The sequence below is a fragment of the Trichosurus vulpecula genome, chromosome 2, assembly GCF_011100635.1.
Source record: "Trichosurus vulpecula isolate mTriVul1 chromosome 2, mTriVul1.pri, whole genome shotgun sequence".
In the NCBI taxonomy this organism is placed as follows: Eukaryota; Metazoa; Chordata; class Mammalia; order Diprotodontia; family Phalangeridae; genus Trichosurus; species Trichosurus vulpecula.
Genome location: NC_050574.1, coordinates 126,189,532 through 126,209,439, shown reverse-complemented (window position 1 = coordinate 126,209,439; position 19,908 = coordinate 126,189,532). Strand labels below are relative to the sequence as shown.

The window sequence follows — 19,908 nt, the reverse complement described above, 5'->3', positions numbered from 1 at the left end:
ATCATTACCTCCATTTTATGTAATATTTAATATAATTTAATATAAGGAAATTAAAGCCCAGAGTTGGGGTTACCTGTCCAAGGTCACACAGCACCTCGGTGTCCTAAGTATTTGAATACATAACTTCTAGCTCCAAGGACAACATTCTCCCACTACCTCTAGTAGTGACTAATCTCAGCTGCAGATTTCTGGAAATAACCAGCTTGAAGTGAAAGATGGAGGCAGAATTCCCCTATTGTAATGGTCCAAGAAGGAAGTTATCGAGATGAAAAAGGCAAAGTGCTAAAAGCCTGAGAACTGGGATCATTTTGCCCTCTCAGATACCATAGGAATTCCCCTCTGAGCGTGATAATCCCACTGGATATGAGATTGAAGAAAAACCTCTCAAAATGGCTTTCCCCATCACCACCACAATTTTTCCCGAATTGAACCATAGGTCTGAAAACTTCACCCTGAACTTTCACTTCCCTGTGTATGAATTTTCCTCTTCCCCATCATTTAAACACTCCTAAGATCCCATCACCTCCAGATAGCTGTCTTGCACACCTAACACCCTTTGGCAAGGGGTTGGCTAGCCACAAACCCCTCTTGGGATTTGTAGTTCTCTCTGGTTTGAAAAGAGAGGGGATTAATACAAGATCAGCCCTTGGCCAGGGAATGCAGCTTTTTCATGACAGTGGGACTCTCGAGGAGCATACAGCTGTCCCATGGAAGTAATGTTGACCATGGGAACAGCCAGTGTCTGCCACATCTATAATTCCCTTTTTTAGACCATGAGAGATGACTTTTAAATGGACGAGTTGGGAGGTGACTGTGTTCTTATCTTAGGAGCTGCTTTCATAGCAAGAGTGCCAAGAGAAAGAAGCCAGTTGAGAGGAACAAATGGATGAACTTACTTCCACTTAATTGCATTTTAAAAAATTTATTCTGTTAAAGAATACATTTGCCTGATTTAATACTATTTCTCATAAAGGGCTGTCACTGAACCTGTCCACATATTGCTGGGGGTCCTTTTGTTTTTCGTCATAAGGGTACAGAGGGAGCCACACAGGAGGGAAGTGTCTTTCCTAGCACTCTGGGAGCTCCAACCCCCAGCTCATTGTTAGGTAGTGTTTTGCTCTCTGAGGGCAGAAGCATGAACCATTTTATAAAGATGCTTCTAAGTACAGAACTACTATGAATGCAGGCCATGTTTTTATCAATTTGTCTTATGGATGTGAGCCATGGTCAATATATAACCTGATTCCCCAAGGTTCCCTTTCATTCACCAATTGAAAATGTATTTAACCTTATTTAAAAAAAAAAAGATGCTTGTTCCTAATTCCATGTTGCTCCTTTACATTTTATTGTCATCCTTTTGGCCTTCACATCAGGACTTCCTCAATCACTGTGTTGTCATGAAGACCACCCTGAGAAGTCACAGAAAGTCAGATTTCTCCCAGAGCTCCAGGTATAGATATGCCCAAACCTTCCTTGCATTCCCTGGCCTCCCTCCCTTTGCTCCTATCCCTCCTAAGCTCTCTCCATTGGTAAAGATGTGACTTATCCCAGTACAGTATTCCAACATCACTTAGCAAGGACCATTCTAATGCTGCTGAGGGTGGGGAGGAGGAGGTTTCAGTTAAGGGGATGATAGGAAGGCCAGATCACCTGACCAATCCATGTATACTGTAGATCATAAAATTAGGATCAGAGAGAGAGCAGAAGACAGAGAAATGGGTAAAATTGGAGGTGGAGATAGCAGATGAAATAGGATTTGAGTCCTGCCTGGGTAGACATGGTCAGTTAGCATATTAATCAAGGGTTATAAATTTTAAAAGAGACCTTAAAATAAATAAATATAAATATTTAATATAATGAATAACATAATATAATAATATATAAAATATATAAATACAAATAAAAATTAATTTTAAAATAAAATAAAAATTTAAAGGGACCTTAGAAGTCAAATCATCCTCCTTTTGTTTTTAAAAATTAAATTGAATTTTTTTCAATTAAAAAAATATTTTTTCTGCCTTCTCCATTGAAAATGAAAAAATAAAAACAAAACCTTTGGAACAAAATATTCACAGTCAAACAAAACAAATTGAGTCAGATAAATACTTTCACTTCTTATAAGACCAGAAAAGCTGGGAGAAAACGTGGTCATGCCAGAAGCCAGGGCTAGGGTGTTCAGGTTAGGTAGAGAGCAGCTGGTGGCTGCTGTAACAGAAAGGTGGATTCTGCCTTGAGACCTGGTGCTATAGATCTCTTAGAGCAGACTTTTGGATCTCAGGACCCCTTTACACTCTTAAAAATCATTGAGCACCCCTAAGAGCTCTTGTTTATGTGGGTTATAGCTATTGACATTTGCCATATTAAAAATTAAAATGTGCTAGTATTATTATGAAATGTTTTAACCCCATGGACCCCCTGAAAAGGTTTTGAGGACCCCCCAGAGTTCTCTGGACCACACTTTGAGAACTACTAAATTAGAGAATAAAGTCTGATGGAGTAGGGGCTTGGGAGGTCCGTTGGAAGCACTGATTCTCTTTTCCTCTTAAGCACATTTATTGACACTGCTCTCATAGTCAAATCCCAACTTTCATTTGTGGGCATCAGAACCAAGTCCTGGGTAGGGGGGCTAAGGAAAACATTGAAGTAATTTGGCTGCTTTGGAATGAACAGAGTTGAGAAGCCTTGATCAACAAGTATGTCTTCTTTAAATTGCAAACTCCCAGGGTAAGAGTCTGTGTTGGTTTGACTTGTACCAATGTATAATACCTTATATTCTAGTTCGCCAATGGATCTGTGATCTCTTTGTTATGGATATTTATTCCAACAAAAGAGATGCCAACTCTTCCATACCTGCTCATCATGTCTTTTCATAAGCTCTCCACAGCCAGTTAATCCAATGTTCTGGGGGCTTTTCTTGATTTCTCCTGACATCCCAAGTATACCAATGGAGTACACATCAGCTCTCACTAGTACAAAGGGAACTTGGAGGTAAAGTCCAACTCCCTCATTTTTTTATTTTAAAATCAGATCAAATTTTTTCATTTAACAAAATTCTATATTTTCTCCTTCTTACCTTCCCCTCTTCCATTGAAGAATAAAAAATAAAAACAAAACCCTTGTAACAAATATGTACCATCAAGCAAAACAAGTTCCTGAATTGGCCATGTTCAAAAAAAATGTTTTATTTTGACCCTTGAGTCTTCCTTGATTGTAATATGTTGCAGTCAGCTCACACCTACCTCAAGCCTCCTCATTGTCCTTCGGGTGATCCTCAATTTCAATTTTTCAGAAACTAATGTTCCATGACTTGCAGCCACACAATAATCAAAACCAGAAGGATATTGGTAATAAAAAGATGGGTCTTTGTTTCAGGGAGAAGCTTGGGGTTGTTAAAAAGAACTTCCCAAGGTCAATCTAGCCCACTCTACTCCTGTTTGATTCTAGGCCCAACTTATCATCTAATTCAATGTCTGTCCAAGCCATACATGGTGACTGATAAGTTATAGAAGCTGTCCACCCAACTGCATATTAGAGTTTGGCCAGCAGGCATTCTTCATCCACTAGGTTTTTCCTGGGTAGATAGGTCAAATTCTGCTGAATGATTATGGATCTCCACTGAGTAAAGGCTTCATGTCCATGAACGTCAAAATGGAAAAAAGTTCAGATACTACTAATTACCTGTGTGATCCTGGACAGGTGATCTAGATTCTCAAAGCCTCAATTTCTTCATCTATAAAATGGAGATAGTGATGCCTGCACCACCTGAGTAACACGTTGTCATAGTATGAAATGAAATAATGTAAGTGAAGGTTCTATGTCACTGGCTACATAAATGTAAGGTAAGAGAAATGCTCTCACCTTCCTTCTCCTGCAGCCCTTATAGGCCATCCCACTCACTCTGGGATTGGTCATAGACTGCCTTGTCCTGTTCTTCTTTCCTTGTGTCCTCATCACCCCAGATAGATCATAAACTCCTTGATGGTAGGAAGGACATCTGTATACTTCATAGGGCTCAGAACATAGTGGGTCCTCTCAATGGCAAGGAAAGAATTGCTGAGATGAAGTACATTTAATGAAACCCACCCACATCCTTTCCTCAGCTCCCTTCTTCTTAATGACCTCCATCTGCCCCCACCATCTTTCTTTACGATTTTCCTCTCTGGACGTTCAGCAACTGATTTTCCTTCTTTGTCTTTGTCTCATCCCTAGTTAAGCCACCTTGGTGACAACAATAATAAAGATAACGGAGATAACTAGGAGGAGAAAAATTGATGTCGATGAGAATTAGCATTCATCTGACGTTTGAAGGTTTACAAAGTGCTTTACAAATATCTCATTTACATCACTCCCTTTGACTTCCTGGTTTGCTTTGGGGTTTGATGAGGAGGGACAGGGACAGGGGACGACTATAAAAAGTAGAGGAGACACAGAGAGGAGCAGAAAGATCCTCATAACAGTGGCATTGACTCAGCATCCTCAAGCCGAGCTGAGTCACGAAACTCATAGCCACTAGATGGTGCCATTGTCACAGCCATCCACCATTGACTCCTGGATCTGGTAGACTCAACAGGACTCTTGGAAACAGAGAAGGGGGAAGATGAAGGCCAGTTATCAATATACTAATTATTTTAGAGGTGCCCCAACAATATTCCCATCCCCTACCAGATGCTCCCAGAATACCTCTGTGTGGTATTCAGAAATGAAGCACCACAGTGTCCCATGTGCTTCACCCAATTATGGCAGCTCATGTCAGGCACATGCCGAGCTCACTTACTTCATGACATCTAGGGATGCCCTTTATGCTCTAGGGTTGGGTGGATGTTCCTGGTGGGAGGGCTTCTTACAGCACTTTTCCTGACTCTCCTTAGCCCTGTCCCACTCTACCTCAAAGGAGAAACTTTTTAATGTCTCTGTTCCCCGTGCTCTTCTATCAGTCTGTAAGTTCCTTAAGGATCATAGGGTTATGGCTCTAGAGCTAGAAGAGGTCTTAGAAGTCAAGTCCGACACCCTCATTATACAGATGGGGAAACTGAGGCCAAGAGAGGTTAAGTGATTTGTCCAAGGTCATACAGCTAACAGGTTGCAGGACTGGGATTTGAGTCAACTTCTCCTGACTCTTCACTCCTCCATTCTTTCTTCTGTGTTTTTCTATCTTTCTTTTCTGTCTTTTCTATCTTTCTATCTACCTACTATGTTTTTCATCTTTATGTATCCAGGGTTAACATAGTACTCAACATATGTCAGGTCCTTTATAAATATATGTTAAACTGAATTGTAGCATGGTATGATCAGTCGAGAAAGCATGAAATCTGGATGCAGAAGATCTGTTTGACACCTGGCTGGACCTGGCACTTCCTACCTATGTGACCTTGGGCATGTCTCTCCTTTCTCAGCCTCAGTGAGACTTGTCTGTAAAATGAGGGGATTGGACTAGGTGCTTTCTAATATCAGTATATCAGTGAAGAGAATTAATATTAATAAAGGTAACTATATGGTACAGTGAATTGAGCACCAGGCTTGGAGTCAGGAACATGTGTTCAAATCCAGCTTCAGATGTTTACCAATTGCGGTATGACCCTGGGCAAGTCACTTAACCTCTGCTTGCCTCAGTTTCTTCATCTGTAAAATGGGGTTAATAATAGTACCATCCCCCAGGGTTGTTGTGAGGAGCAGGTGAGATAATAATTATAAAGCGCATGGCAGTATATAAATGTTAGTGATGATGGTGAATTATTGAAAGTCTCTGCCTAACCCAGCCTATCTGGCCTGAAGGAGGGATCCCTGGGTCTGCTATGTGCTGCCTGTGTGACCTTAGGCAAGTCACGACCTCTCTGTGCGTCTTTCCTCATCTATGTCCTGAAGAGTTTAGACAAGACAGTCTCAACCCTCCTTCTACCTCTACTGCAGGTGTCATGGAGAAACCTATGGATTCTTCAGAAGAATGTTTCTCAATGCATACAATAAAAAAAAACTTGAGATTACAAAGGAAAACAATTGCATTGAAATAATGTTCAAAATATTTTTTAAAAAATCGCAGCCCCAAGTAAAGAGCCCCTTTTCTAGGTGCTATGATCAGATGTACTAGAATCCCCTCACTCCAATTCAGAACAGTACAGGAAAAGTGCCCTCTCACGAGCCAGCTTTATTATCATCAAGGCAAAGAGGCCTGGGGAGCAAGGGAGGCAGGTGATGCAGACGACAAAGCCCAGACCAGTCTTGGCCTTGCGGGGGAGTGTCAGTAGCAAAGGCATAAAGGGCCGGAGGGCCCTGGGGAGGTCTCCAGAATAGGCACATATCCCTTGTCCAGGGAAACAAATTGCAGAAGCTGTAGGTGTGGATGTGACTGACCCTGAAAAGATAAAGAGAGAATGTACAGTATGATTTATCAGAGGCCTCCAGGAAAGTGGCCCTCCTGTTCTGAGGCCCCCCAAAGTTACTTCCCCAGCAAACTTTGACCAGTGGATTATGGAATTAAGGGTCAAGGTGGAGCATAGAAGGGTCCCAAGATACCGTGTTTTCATGCTTTGAGGCAATGTATTACAAAAAGCACTGGACTTAGAATCTCAAGACTTGGATTCAAATTCTGACTCAGACAATTATTAGTCATGGACAAACTATCTTCACTTCTCTGAACCACTATTTTTCTCATCTGCAAAATGGGAATATTTGCACTGCCTACCTCATAGAGTTGTTGTGTGGAAAGCAGTTTGTAAGCTTAAATGTGCTTTATTGTTGTTCAGTTGTTCATTGGTGTCTGACTCTTCATGACCCTCTGGACCAAGGGTGGGGAACCTGCGGCCTCGAGGCCACATGTGGCCCTCTAGGTCCTCGAGTGCAGCCCTTTGACTGAATCTAGATTTGAGGTCGCAGGTTCCCCATGCCTGCCCTGGACCACAGCATGCCAATAATGGACATGGAGTTTTCTTGGCAAAAATAATGGAGTTGTTTTCTATTTCTTTCTCCAGGGGATTAAGGCAAACAGAGGTTAAATGACTTGACCAGGGTCACGCAACTAGTAAGTATCCAAGGTCAGATTTGAACTCAGGTCTTCCTGACTCCAGACCCAGTGTTTTATCCACTGAGCCACCCAGCTGCCTCTTCAATGGACTTTTAGTAAATGTGAATTATTATTATTCAGCTCACCTACTTGTAGTGTTTCCACTTTCCTGCAGAACCCTTCTGATGAAAATCCAAGTTCCCCCGAGAATCAGACTACTCCAGGCCAGAGATGTGCCCTGAAGCAGTATGGGGAAAGCACTGTAGGTTTTGCCATTAAATATATTTGTGACCTTGAGTAAGTCATTTAATTTCCTATGTTTTGGTTTCCGCATCTGTAAAATGGAAGTACTAATAGCCACCATACAGAAACATTGTGAGGATCAAACTGAGAGACAGATATGGAGGAAGCTCTGGATCTGGGGTTGGGATACCTTGCCTGAATCCTATCTTAAACACTTAGTCACTTCACGAGCATGAGTAAATCAACCCCTCAGAGCCTCTCAAGGTTGTGTCATGAGGCAAATGGCTTGCCAGCCTCAAAGAACCATAGAATGTGAATCATAACTAAATGGCACATAATGTACAAGACTAAAGTACCCCAGAGATGTACTCTGCGTAATCAGCACTCCGGTTATTACATCCAGCTCACTCATTGTCATGGTCACACTCAAAACTAATGGATGGAGAACATAGGCCATCCTCTATTAGACCCCAGGGATTGTGCTCTTTTTGCTCGGAGATGCTGTTAGTTGACGTTCTGTGTATTACCAACTTCATTGCTCATCTCTGTCGCCAAACACCCACCAAGCCCCACCAGACCTGTGTTCAGGTTCTTATCCAGGTTTATTCAATCTGTTCAATTCGACAAATATTTAAGTACCTATTACATACATCTAGATTAGGTACTGGAGAAGATACAAAGATGAAAGTCACAGAGCCTGCCCTCAAGGAACTTACAGTCTAGTAGAAGATGCATGAGTAGGCAAAAAGATATTATACAAAATAAGGAATGGAAAGGGAGGACAAAGAAGAGATATGGCCAAAGCGCTCTAGGAGAACTCCAGGGAGTGGTCTTTTTTCATGTACAGACACTTAGTACATCTCTAAGTAGGTGTTATAGGTACACAGGTATATACATATATGTATATACATGCATGTATATACATGCACAAATATGTTTGTATATCCCGACATACTTAACAGATCTGTCCTGTTACAGACTCCAGTCCCTCCATGCTTTACAACATGTAGAGCTTCTTGAATTATTGTGGCCAAAAACCAATTATCCCCTGGCAGTCAGTCCTCTGTGGTTGAGCCTTTTAATCACTGGACCATGACTATATTGTTCATTGCTGGCCAGGCAGGTAAAGCTTTTTCAGTATAATAGGCCATGTCATAGATTGGCATAACTCCATTGCTGTAACCTTCAAGATCTCAGGGTCACCCTCAGGCCATGAATCAATGTCAGAGGAAAACCTTAGTGGTGGTCTCAGGTATATATGCATAAATAGATAGATAGATAGATAGATAGATAGATAGAGATGAGCTAGAGAGAGGGAGATGAGGTAGGTAGATAGATAGATAGATAGATAAGGCGGATAGATAGACAGATGAAGTGGACGGATAGATACATAGATAGATAAGGTGGATAGATAGATAAAGATAGATAGAGATAGATAGATAGATAGAACAGTTGACCATCAATCGATCAATAAATCAGTAGTTAGCTAGACATACACATATATGGGACAGGGAGAGAGTCTTGTGTACACCTCTCAAGTATACTTATCAGATTATACTTTGAATTGTGGTTATTTGGTTTTAATTATCTTACCTTCCTTCACAGATTATAAACTCCTTGGGGGCAGAGACTGTGACTTACTTTTCTTCATAGCTCCCCTTGTGCCTAGAGCTAAGTGGCTCAGTAAACAGAGCAATAGGCCCAGAGTCAGGAAGACCTGAGCTGAAATCCAGCTTCAGATACTTCTAAGTTGTGATCCTGGGCAAGTCACTTAAGCTCTGGCTTCTTCGGTTTCCTCAACTGTAGACTAGGGATGATAACAACAGCTACCTGGAAAGGTTCTTGAGGACCAAACGAGATGACACTTGTAAAGTGCTTAGCATAGTGCTTATACATGACAGGTGATCAGTAAATGATTTTCCCCTGCCCTTCCCCTGGTACAGTACCTGATACACTATTAGCATCCAGATAGGTACCTAGGAACTATTTATTGGATAAGGAGAACAAGCCCCAGCGGGTCCAGACTGGCAGTCAGGGGACTCTACCTGCCGGCGCATCATTTAAACCTCTTGGTGCCTCAGTTTGGTCATGTGTAAAATGTGGATCATAACCCTTGCCCTGCCTCCCTCACAGTGCTATTGCGGAGGAAGCTCTTTATAGAGTGTTAGGTGGATATGAGCCGTGATTCTTCATGGAGACATTTAAATCGGACGGTATTTGTTTTATTTTCGATGTTGCTACACTTTGAATCAGCTCCTTCCTCCCAAACATCTTAGGTTACTAAACCCAGGACGGCATCACCCTCCGGTCTAAACTGTCTGGGCTCCTATCTGACATTTGTCTGTTTTCATTTGTTCTTTACGAGTTCAACAAAAGGACCTCTGGGAGCCATCGTCTCTTCACCTATTAGATGGGGGCAAATATACTTTCGCTGTGAATTTCACAGGGTTCTTGTTACAATAATTAACTACAGAGCTCTTTCCTCAAAACACGTTTCCTGAGGGAGATACGGCAAACATTCTTATCCCCATTTTGCAGACGAGGAAACCAAGGCTCAGAAAGATGAAAGTGACTAGCCCATGATCACACAAGCTGCTAAGTGTCTGAGGTGGCACTCAAATCCAGGCACTTCAACTCCAGGGACAATACTTTCTGCCACACCCAGAAAGCACTTTGTAAACTTTAAAGTAGGGCAGCCAGGTGGTACAGTGGTCGGAGCACCAGGCTTGGAGTCTCCAAGACTCATCTTTGTGAGTTCAAATCTGGCCTCAGGCATTTACAAGCTGTGTGACCCTGGGCAAGTCACTTAACTCTACTTCCATTTCCTCATTTGTAAAATGAGCTGGAGAAGGAAACGGCAAACCACTTCAGTATCTGCCAAGAAAACCCCAAATGGGGTCACGAAGAGTCAGACACAACTGAAAAACAACTGAACAAACTTAAAGTGCTATATACATGTGAATAATGATTATTAATAATGTAGATAATAATAATTCTTGCTATCACAGTCCGTTCATTCAATAACCAAGAAAAGATTGGAGGCAAGTAAGACCAGTTAGGAGACTCTTGGAATAAGTGGCAATGAAGTCCTAGATTGAGGTAACAGCAGGGAATGCTAAAATAAGGGTATTCTTTCTTCTGGGAGAACTTCTAGCAGCTCCTGTAGTTTCCCCTTCTAGCCCAATCTAGGGTGTAACCCTTATCTCAAAGCCTATTGGTTTAGGACTCTCCTTATTGGTGGTATATGAAAGCTTCATCTCCACCAATAAGGAAAGAGTCCCATACCAATGGCCTTTGGGACAGGGGTTACAAGGGGTTTAGCACAGCACTGGGCACATAATGGACACTTAAAAATCTGATTAATTGGTTAATTATTCTGGCCATTTTTTGGTCTAGCCTCAAGCTTTTCTGCTTTATCTCTTGGGTGGTTCTTTATCAATGTGGAGGACAATTCCTGTAGTTTCCATCCCACCCCATCCCCAAACTCTGCCCTCCTGGCACATACCTGCACTTAAAGTTCATCTTCATCGATTTGCCTGTGGAGGAGAGAGGAAAGAAAAGCCCTTTTTAAAGCCCTGTGGGGTGGAAGGGAGAAGAGAGAGAAGAAAAAGGGAGGGCTAGGCCAGGACATGAGTGGCACAAGCCTGAGAGATCCTGCCCTCCAGCCTAAGGGGCAAAATCCATTTCCTCATCTGTAAATAAGGAGGTGAGACTGGCTTGTATCAAAGCCTCTGCATTGCTCTGCAATTCTGGCCCTAAGACTCTGTATCTCTGTAGGGTCCTCTGATTGGGCACTTCCTCTTCTCTCCTTCTCCTCCCATCACAACTTGTCCAGTAACTCACCGGTGTTTTTTCTTGCCCCCACATCGAAGCTTTTTGCCTTTGAAGACAGAAAAGACAATTTATTTTCATTAACTTCTGCCCTCCAGAAAAATTTACATCTGTCCTGTAACCCCAGCTCTTCCACTCTCCCTTTTCCTTCTCCCTCCTTCCCTTAGACTGTCTCTATATTTGGTGCAGACTTTTGGCTCGATTTGGAGTCCTGAGACCTGGGTTCAAATCTTGGGCTTTGCCACAAGCCAGCTCTATGACCTTGGGTAAGATCTTTCTTTGGGCTTTGGTTTTTTCATCTATATATAATAGGGTGGAAGGCTAATGCCTGCTGGAGGAGAACAAGAAATCCCTCATTCCTCCACTTTTTGCCTCAAGAATTTCCCTAATCCTACATAGGGTCAGACTGTGATGGACAAACTAGCCTTCCTATCCTGAGAGAAAAGAAGGGCATTGGTCACAGCTCCCACAGGAGTGGATGAATGGGCTCAGAGAACAACTGGAAGGTGGATTTGAAAAGGCAAGGTTGGGCAATACCAAGCTGAGAAAACCTACATCGGATTTCTGAATCTAAGTTCATGATTGTGTTCTTCCCTTCTTTGATCCACGTAATTCTCCAAAATCCTGCTACAGAGAGGATGAAGGTGAGGATGTCCCTGATCCTGTCTCACTGGATCATTCCTCTTGTTCTTCTAGTTCTATTGGGCCATACATTTCTCCTGAAGCCAGCCTTTCCTGATTCCATTGCCGAGGAGATGGACAGTAGCCAAGGAGCTGGCCCTCCTCATCCTTCCAGCCTCTCTCTCTTACCAGCCTCATTTCTTATATTTCCTGCTCCAATAGAAGAGAGCTGCCTCCAATTCCCTGTACCCAACTTAGGATCAGAGGATTTTGTAATGAAAGAGACCTTAGAGCTCATCTAATCTTAAGATTTAGAATTGTGAGAGACTTTAGGGTTCATTTAATCTAACTGCCTCATTTTATGAATAAGGAAACTGAGGTCCAGTAAAGCTAAATAATTTGCCCAAGGTCACATGGATTTTAAGTAGCAGAGCCAAGATTAGAACCCAGATCCCCTGGGTTTTTTTTCAAATCACTGGAGAGGAAACCAATGCACATAGAGGAAAAGTCACTTACTCAAGGTCACACAGGTAATACAAGTGATAGTTAGTTGGAATTTGAACCCAGGCCCTCTGATCCCCAATTTAGGGGTTTTTTTGTTGCCCAAGACTCTAATGTAGGGGCTGTGCAGCAGTCAAGGGTATTGTTGTCACTACTAGTTTCTAATAACTTCTCTCTTCTTGACTTCAATAGCTAATGGGGCCTCTTCCCCCTACTCACTGAGAATGTGTCTCTGCTTTGTGATTAAGGACATCTCTCCAAAGGGGCCATCTTTATGGCTGAGGACCTTTTTCCAAGGCGCCATCTTTGTGGCTAAGGACACCTCTCCCAAGGGGCCATCTTTGTAGCTAAAGACATCTCTCCCAAGGGGCCATCTTTATGGCTGAGGACCTCTCTCCAAGGCGCCATCTTTGTGGCTAAGGACACCTCTCCCAAGGGGCCATCTTTGTGGCTAAGGACACCTCTCCCAAGGGGCCATCTTTGTAGCTAAGGACACCTCTCCCAAGGGACCATCTTTGTAGCTAAGGACATCTCTCCCAAGGGGCCATCTTTGTGGCTAAAGACACTTCTCCCAAGGGGCCATCTTTATGGCTAAGGACACCTCTCCAAGGGGCCAACTTCTATAAGAGATCATCTTACCATCTCCATCCAGTTCTCTGACTCCTGCTTCCCCCCACTCCGCCTCAATTTGGTCAAACCCCACTTACCTAGGATGATGATCAGTCCCACAATGAATGCCAAGCCAGCAAAAATCAGGCCTCCATTCCTGACAGTGTCATAATCTCATAGAGGGGAAAAGGAAGATAAAAGTGACCTGAGTGGAGGTGATTAAGCCTTGGGGTAGGCTGAACGGGGAACTGGACAGCTAAGAGAAAGGTAAATAGGACTCCCCCCTTAGTAGAGAAGCCTGACAAGCCAGGCTCTCTTACATTTCATTATGACAAGTCACCAGCACCCAGGCACCCCCTCCCCCTACCTCTCCAGCCACCATTGCAGAACTCCTCTGAGTAAAGGAGGGATAATATGGGGGAGGAGAACTGGGGGGAGTAATTCAGGCTTCATCTAGGGGAGATTCAGGGCTTCAGTAGGAAAGTGCTACAATGGTGAGAGACAGGCTTACCATAGCTGAATCGGTCCTCGTCCGCCTTGGGACTACCTGAGAGAGGAGAAAAAGGAGAGGAGGAAACCTTTGAGGACCAGCTGGGGCCAGAACAGCACTAGTGAGAGCTTCTAGGCTTTCTCTCCCCAGAGCCACATGTATGCCAATGGGCAACAGGAAGCTGTTATGAAGTTAAGAAAGTCCACCCAAGGAAGAAGAGGCTGAAATATTTGATACGCAGGTGCCAGAATTGGAGTCCCAGCTCTGCCACCTTCATGCTGTGTGACCTTGGGTGTGCCCTTCATCTTTCCAAAGCTCATCATTCCAATGTACCTCTCTTAGGTTTTAGCTTGAAAAACAGAAGCCTCCTTGTTACTACAGGAAACAAAGTGGAATGAAGTGAGCTTTGAGTGCGTTAGGGGAGGATGAACATTGGGAGGGAATGGCTTGGATCAAATATAAAGCCATTAGGAAAACAACAGCAAAAGATGGGACAAAACTGAAGTATACAGAGCAGACTGTGTCTCTGGGGATGTCTGACCGCTCCGTTCAAGAAAGCTTTCAATTCCTCTCTTCTCCCTACCTGGCAAAACAATTTTCAAAGAGACTGGGCAAAAATTCTCTTAGCAGAAACCTAGAGACAGAAGGGCCCTGAGCAAGAAAGGGAGTTGGATGGACATCCTCCATTTACAAATGAGGAAACTCATCGTGTTTGGAGAACACAGGACGCATTGTGACTAGAAGGGACGGGGAAGGAGTGGCAGCCACAAAGGGGCTAACACAGGAATCATTGTAAGGGTCAGAACCCAGAGTAAACAAGGAACCATCACGCCTTTGACAATAGCCACTCAAAGTCGGGGAGAGTGCTGTGTCCGGGAAGAGACAGAGAGACAACTGGAGCGATTCGTTCAAGGTCACGCTGCCAGTCAGGGGCACCCTTTCCGTCACATCGTGCTGGTGTTCTTACGCATGGCATCAAGTCACCTTGTCTTGCCCTCTGACTCCAGGCAGGATGGCCTCTTCACTAGGCACATTTTGTGAATGCCATAACTGGACCTTATATAGACCTTTAAGGTTTGCAAAGCACTGTACATATATCACCTCATTTTGATTCTCACAACAACCCTGTGCTGTCGTTGTTGTTGAGTCATGTTTCAGTTGTGGCCAATTCTTCATGACCCCACTTGGGGTTTTCTTGGCAAAGATACTGGAGTGGTTTGTTATTTCTTTCTTCAGTTCATTTTACAGATGAGGAAGCTGAGGCAAACAGGGTGAAGTGACTTGCCCAGCTAGATAGTATCTGAGGCTGGATTTGAACTCATGAAGATGAGTCTCCTTGACTCCAAGCCTGGTGTTCTGTGCACTATGGCACCACCTAGCTGCCCAAAACCCTATGAGGTAGGTGCTATTATCTCCATTTTACAAATGAGGAAACTGTGGCTTATAACAGTCAAGTGACTTGCCCAGGGTCACTCGGTTAGCAAGCATGTGCAGTAGGATTTGAACTCAGGTTGTTCTATCCACTGCACCACCTGTTGGGTAATGCAAACCAGGCCTTAGGACACAGGGACAGCCTATAGTTGTCTACCAATGACTGGAGTGTTTGAAGCCCTTGGTTCTCTTGTTGGGCCCCCTCACAAGTGTGCATACCCTGTCTCCTTGGGCACCAGGAGAGCAGTGCTTACAGCTATAAAAATGCATCTGTCAGCAGCTACATGGTACAACCTTCTCAGGGTCTGGGTGGAGCTCAGAGCTGGGCTAGCCTTACTCCTCTGACTAGACAGAAATTAAAGGGAGATGAGTTCTCTGTTCCTGAGAAGAGTCTGAACTAAGGGGAGGTCAGTGGGTCTTACTCTTTAGGAATCAAGGGAAAAACCCAGACCCCTTGTTCCTACCCCATCCCCTTGCAATTACCCTCCTTATAGAGAGTCCTATTCAGGACTAGGAGTTGGGATGGGGAGGAACAAGTCTCCCTTTGGGCCATATATCTCTCCTGAAGCTAGTGTTTCAATTCCCCACAACTGGGCCCTGGAGAGAGAGGTCTGGGAGGACCCTGCAGCCTGGACATCCATCCTATCCTCTGCACCTTAGCACCGGGCAGCAAAAAAGAATCTTTCTCCCTTTGGTATGAGGTGGGCGAGCACCACCAGGGAGAAGAAGAGAGCCAAACGTGGATGTGGATTGACAGAAACCCAACCTGCATTTCCCTCCCAACTTTTTCCAAAGCTCACTCTGCTCTCTTCCCAAGAAGCAGTGGGGCCTGGCCTCCATGTGCTCCAAAGGGGAAGAAATCCCTCCCCCTACACGCACACACACACACACACACATACATACATACATGCATACATACATACATACACAATACATACACACTTACTTTTAGCCATCATCATCCCTGGGATTGCACTGGTTATGTCTTCTCTGTGGCTGCCTGCTTTACTGAGTGTGTCTAAGGTGGGGGTGGGTGGGTGGGTGGGTGGGTAAGAGTGTGGGACTGGAAGGGGGGAGCATTAAACATTAACAGTGCCAGGGTAATATTTACCCTGATCACAAGGAGAGCTTTGGGCAAGCTTGGTGGGGGGGTGCGAAGCACATCTAAGGCTTTGGGGAAGGAATGAGGACAAATTAATAGGATTTGTGACACAGTCCAGATGTAGGAAGCAAGGGAATGGAACCATGATGTGATGTGATGTGTGTGTGTGTGTGTGTGTGTGTGTGTGTGTGTGTGTGCACGCGCGCATATGGGATGAAGGTGAAGAGGAGGTTGGAGGGGGGCATTGTACTATTTCTTCCCAAAGGAAATTTCTGAAACTCAGAGCCTTAGTCATGGCGTCATTCCATCCAGCCTGACAAGCCACAGCTGGAACTTTGAACAAGGTCTGGGAACCTTTGAAGACCCATGGCAGGGTAGGCACCAAGAGTTAACATTTCATTCTTCCCAAGTCAGCCCCCTGTACCCTGAGCCACAGTTCAGGTGGACCTCACTTCTCACATTCAGGGGCTAAGGGGCTAGCCAGGGGTGAGCAAGTACCAGACCACCTTTGACTTCATTATAGTCTCTGTTTCCAGGGACCTGGCAAGTGCCAGGAGTCACATTTTGGAGGACAAGAGGGGAAGAGTAAGAGTTATGCTATTGGGTTTCATCTACATTTAGTGGACATTAGCCAGGTATGGAACATCAGCTATAACATAACATAATATAACATACCTTCCTTCTTCCTCCCCCTTTCCATTCTGCCCCTTTCCCAGTTGGTAAAAAGTGGGTAGCAGGGTAGAGAAGGGGAGAAAAGGCAGAATGGTAATAGTTTACATTTAGATGGCAGGCTTAGTGCATTATCTTGCTTGATCCCCACAACATTACAGATGAGGAAACAGGATAGAGAAGTGAATTCACTTTTCCAAGGTCACCCTCCTGATCAGTAGTAAGAATAGGAATTGAACCCAGATCTTCAGAATCCAAGTCCAGAGTTCTTTCCAACGTACCATACTATTTTTCTATGACAAAATAAATGTAATGGAATCATAAATTTCAAGCTGGAAGAACCCTTAAAACTTTCCAATTCAGTGCCTCTTCCTCTCCATTTTCGTTTACAGAAGAAGAAACTAAAGCTCAGAGCAGAGTGGTTTGCACCACTATCACACAGGTAGTAAGTAGCAGAGTCCAGATTGGAACCCAGCTCCTCAGTCTCCAGACTCAGGGCTGTTTGCACTACACCATACAGTAACAATGATTCTTCAAGTCTATCTTGTATTCTAAAGTTCTCAAAGTAACTCCACTTGCATGACCTCATGGGATTCTCCCAACAACCCGGTGCCACAAGCAAGGCATGTAGGAGAAAAGGTCACTGGGTTTGGGGTTAAGTGCTAGTTCAAATCCTGGCTCTTTACTGACTTCTATCTGTGTAAGCAGAGGCCAGTCGGCCTAAGTCTCTGGGCCTCTGCTTCTTCATCTATAAAATAAGGGAAGTGGAATAGGTAACCCAGAGGCCCTTTCTAGCTCTAAGACTTACAATTCCCACTTCACAAATAAGAAAATTGAGGCTAAAAGAGTTAGTGACCATCGCAAGTCATAGACCGTAAGTCGAGGGACCATCTCTAGTTATCCTGATCTATATCTCACCACCAGACCCAGATGGCTCCAGAGGAGAAAGTGAGGCTGGTAACCTTGCTCAGCCCTGCCTCACTTAAATCCAATTCACTGGCACGTTATGGCATCAACTCCCCGATGTCATGGTCCTCTTCAAGAACAAAGGACAAACAACAACAAAAGACAGTAAGTCATGGAAACAGAATTAGAACCCAGATATTTGCACTCAATTCCGTTCTCATCTAGACAGCTAGGTGACATGAAATACACACATTTCTACTCCATTCTTGTTCTTCATCCCATTGCCCAAAGTCCTAGGGGTCTCTCACCTGTTTGCTTTCACTAAGGGATGAAGGATCTCCTGGTCTGAAAAGATTAAAGAGTTTTACAACATGCAGTGTTTGACTTACCAAAATATAGTCTATCCATGTCCACGGGGCTGCTGCCTGTGTGTGGAGGTGAGAAAGAAGAGAGAGGTGTGAGGAGAGGATCTCCAGGGATGAAAGCAGTGGCAGTTTCCACCCTACTCATGCCTCATCTGAGCCCACAGATGGGGAGAAAGGGCAGGGAGAGGAGGGGAGAGAAGACAAAAAAAACACGAACCAAACAAGGAGGAGTGGCTGGCAGTACCAACCTCACCTAATGCCCTTATGCCGTGGAGAGAAAAGAATACACGTGAGACTGAGGTAAAGTTGTCTGAATACTACCTGGCCCCAGGTGGAGAAGGAAGCTGGAAGCCTCTGAAGAGCAAACCACAGCCCCCACATCCGTTCCAAGCTCAGGTTACAGGGCACTGTCACAGCCTACTTCTAAGAAACTCAGAGTATTGCCACAGGGCACAGGAGCTAGGGGACAGGGGGAAGAGAATCGCATTTGGAGCAAGAAAACTGAGGTTTGGACCCTAGCTCTTCTTCCTCGTATCTGTGTGATCTTGGGCTAGTCACTGGGCCTCAGTTTCCTCATCTGTAAATTGAGGGTTAGACTAGATGGTCTCTGAGGTCTCTTCCAGATTTTAATCCTATACTCCTGTGATCCTGTGACTGGTGGTGGTGGGAGGAGTAGGAGATTTCTAGCCAAATCAGAAGAAATTAGCCAGAAATTCTGATCTTCCTGGAGCTCACATTTGAGGTGGAGGCAGCTGAGGGTTAATGACCCAAAAGGCAGAATTTCCTTTTCCTATCTACAAAAGGAAGAAATAAAACTAGATATACTCTCAGGTCCATTCCCTCCCTCAAATTCCATGTGGTCCTAGCCTAGCCTAGCCTAGCCTACTAGAGTCCCACTGGTAGGGAGTTTGATAAGTCTAGGAGGCATCTGAAGGATCTTCTCTATTCTAAGAAGTTCTAATAACACTCATGTCTTTGAAGACCTTTCCCTGAACTGGCACAGTGGGATATTTTTGATGTAGCCCAGCTGGGGCTATTTTACTCTAGGACTTTTCTACTTTCAAAGTGAAAGCTGTCAAGGTGAGGATCTCCTATCTAGGAGCTGAGATAGCAGGGACCTTGGAATCTATTAGAAGGACAGTCCCTTACAGTCAGACAGCACAGCCATTGAAGGAGACTCAGGCCCAAGGTCATAACCTTCCTGAGCTGTCTTCCCGAAGATTGAGTATCCAGACTCACATTAGTCAGGCAGACTTGTGGAGAAATGGGGCCATGAGACTGAACTCATGCCTGGGGATCATTCCTATGGCAGCATCACCCTTCCTCTAATGGAACAGACTCTCCTGTGGGCCTTACTGGGCCCTCAGTGTCCCCTCAGGAGGTAGTGACGGCAGAGTGAGGCTCTCTCTATAGCTCCGTCTTCCTGGCCTGTGCCAGAAGCATGGCAGAATAATGAGGTCTCTTTGGGATGCCTGCTAATATCAGACAGGAAGTGACTAGAAAGGCAACACATCTCTGCTCCATTTGTGCAAAGTCCAGAATTCGCAGTGTTGGAACGCAGAGCCTTCCGTCCCAACTCACACCTGAACAAAAATCACTTCTGTGCCTTTCCTGGCAAGTGGTCATCCAGCCTCTGCCTGAGGACTTCCAACCAGGGGGATCCCACCGCTTCTGGAGGCAGCCCTGTTTCTGATGACTGACCTACTTTGGGATAGCTCTAATTGGTAGGAAATATTTTCCTTACATGAAATATATTATTGACCTCCTGGTTCTACTCTCTGAGGTCAAGCAGAAAAATATTAGTCCCTTTTCCACATGAGGGTTCTACAAACATCTTAAAACAGTTATTATGCTGTAAGTCTATTCTTCATCAAGTTAAACATTTCCAGTTACTTCCATTGATTCTCGTATGGCATGACCTCAAGGTCCATCATCATCTAGCTTGCCCTGCTCTGGGACCCTGTCCAGCTTATCAGTGTCCTTCCTAAAACCTGGTACCCAGGGCTGAGCATATGGGGAAGGTGGGGACAGGGTGGAGGTGGGGAGGGACAGAGAGACCCAGAGAGAGACAGAAGAAAGAGGGAGAAAGACAGACAGAGGAAGGAGGGAGAGAAAGAGAGAAGACAGAGAGACAGCAAGGGAG

The 19,908-nt window shown here is 44.4% G+C and overlaps 1 protein-coding gene across 1 annotated transcript; it reads right to left on the bottom strand.

The window, feature by feature from the left end:
* Window positions 1-6,134: 6,134 nt before the first annotated feature.
* On the bottom strand, window positions 6,135-18,042 carry FXYD2 (FXYD domain containing ion transport regulator 2). The gene is made up of 7 exons (XM_036747633.1): window positions 17,983-18,042; window positions 17,790-17,825; window positions 13,314-13,349; window positions 12,901-12,975; window positions 11,084-11,120; window positions 10,746-10,776; window positions 6,135-6,349 (listed from the first exon to the last, which is right to left on the bottom strand). The coding sequence occupies exons 2-6, from the start codon at window positions 17,806-17,808 to the stop codon at window positions 10,752-10,754; spliced, it is 192 nt and encodes a 63-aa protein (XP_036603528.1). The 5' UTR covers window positions 17,809-17,825; window positions 17,983-18,042; the 3' UTR covers window positions 6,135-6,349; window positions 10,746-10,751.
* Between the last annotated feature and the right edge of the window lie 1,866 nt (window positions 18,043-19,908).

What these genes read in the sequence shown, in the direction of transcription:
- FXYD2 (XM_036747633.1), bottom strand. An exon ending in GGGACTGATCATCATCCTAG is followed by an intron (nt 11,121 to 12,900) that starts GTAAGTGGGGTT and finishes CTGTCTTCAAAG; the next exon opens with GCAAAAAGCTTCGATGTGGG. An exon ending in GGGGGCAAGAAAAAACACCG is followed by an intron (nt 10,777 to 11,083) that starts GTGAGTTACTGG and finishes TCTCCTCCACAG; the next exon opens with GCAAATCGATGAAGATGAAC.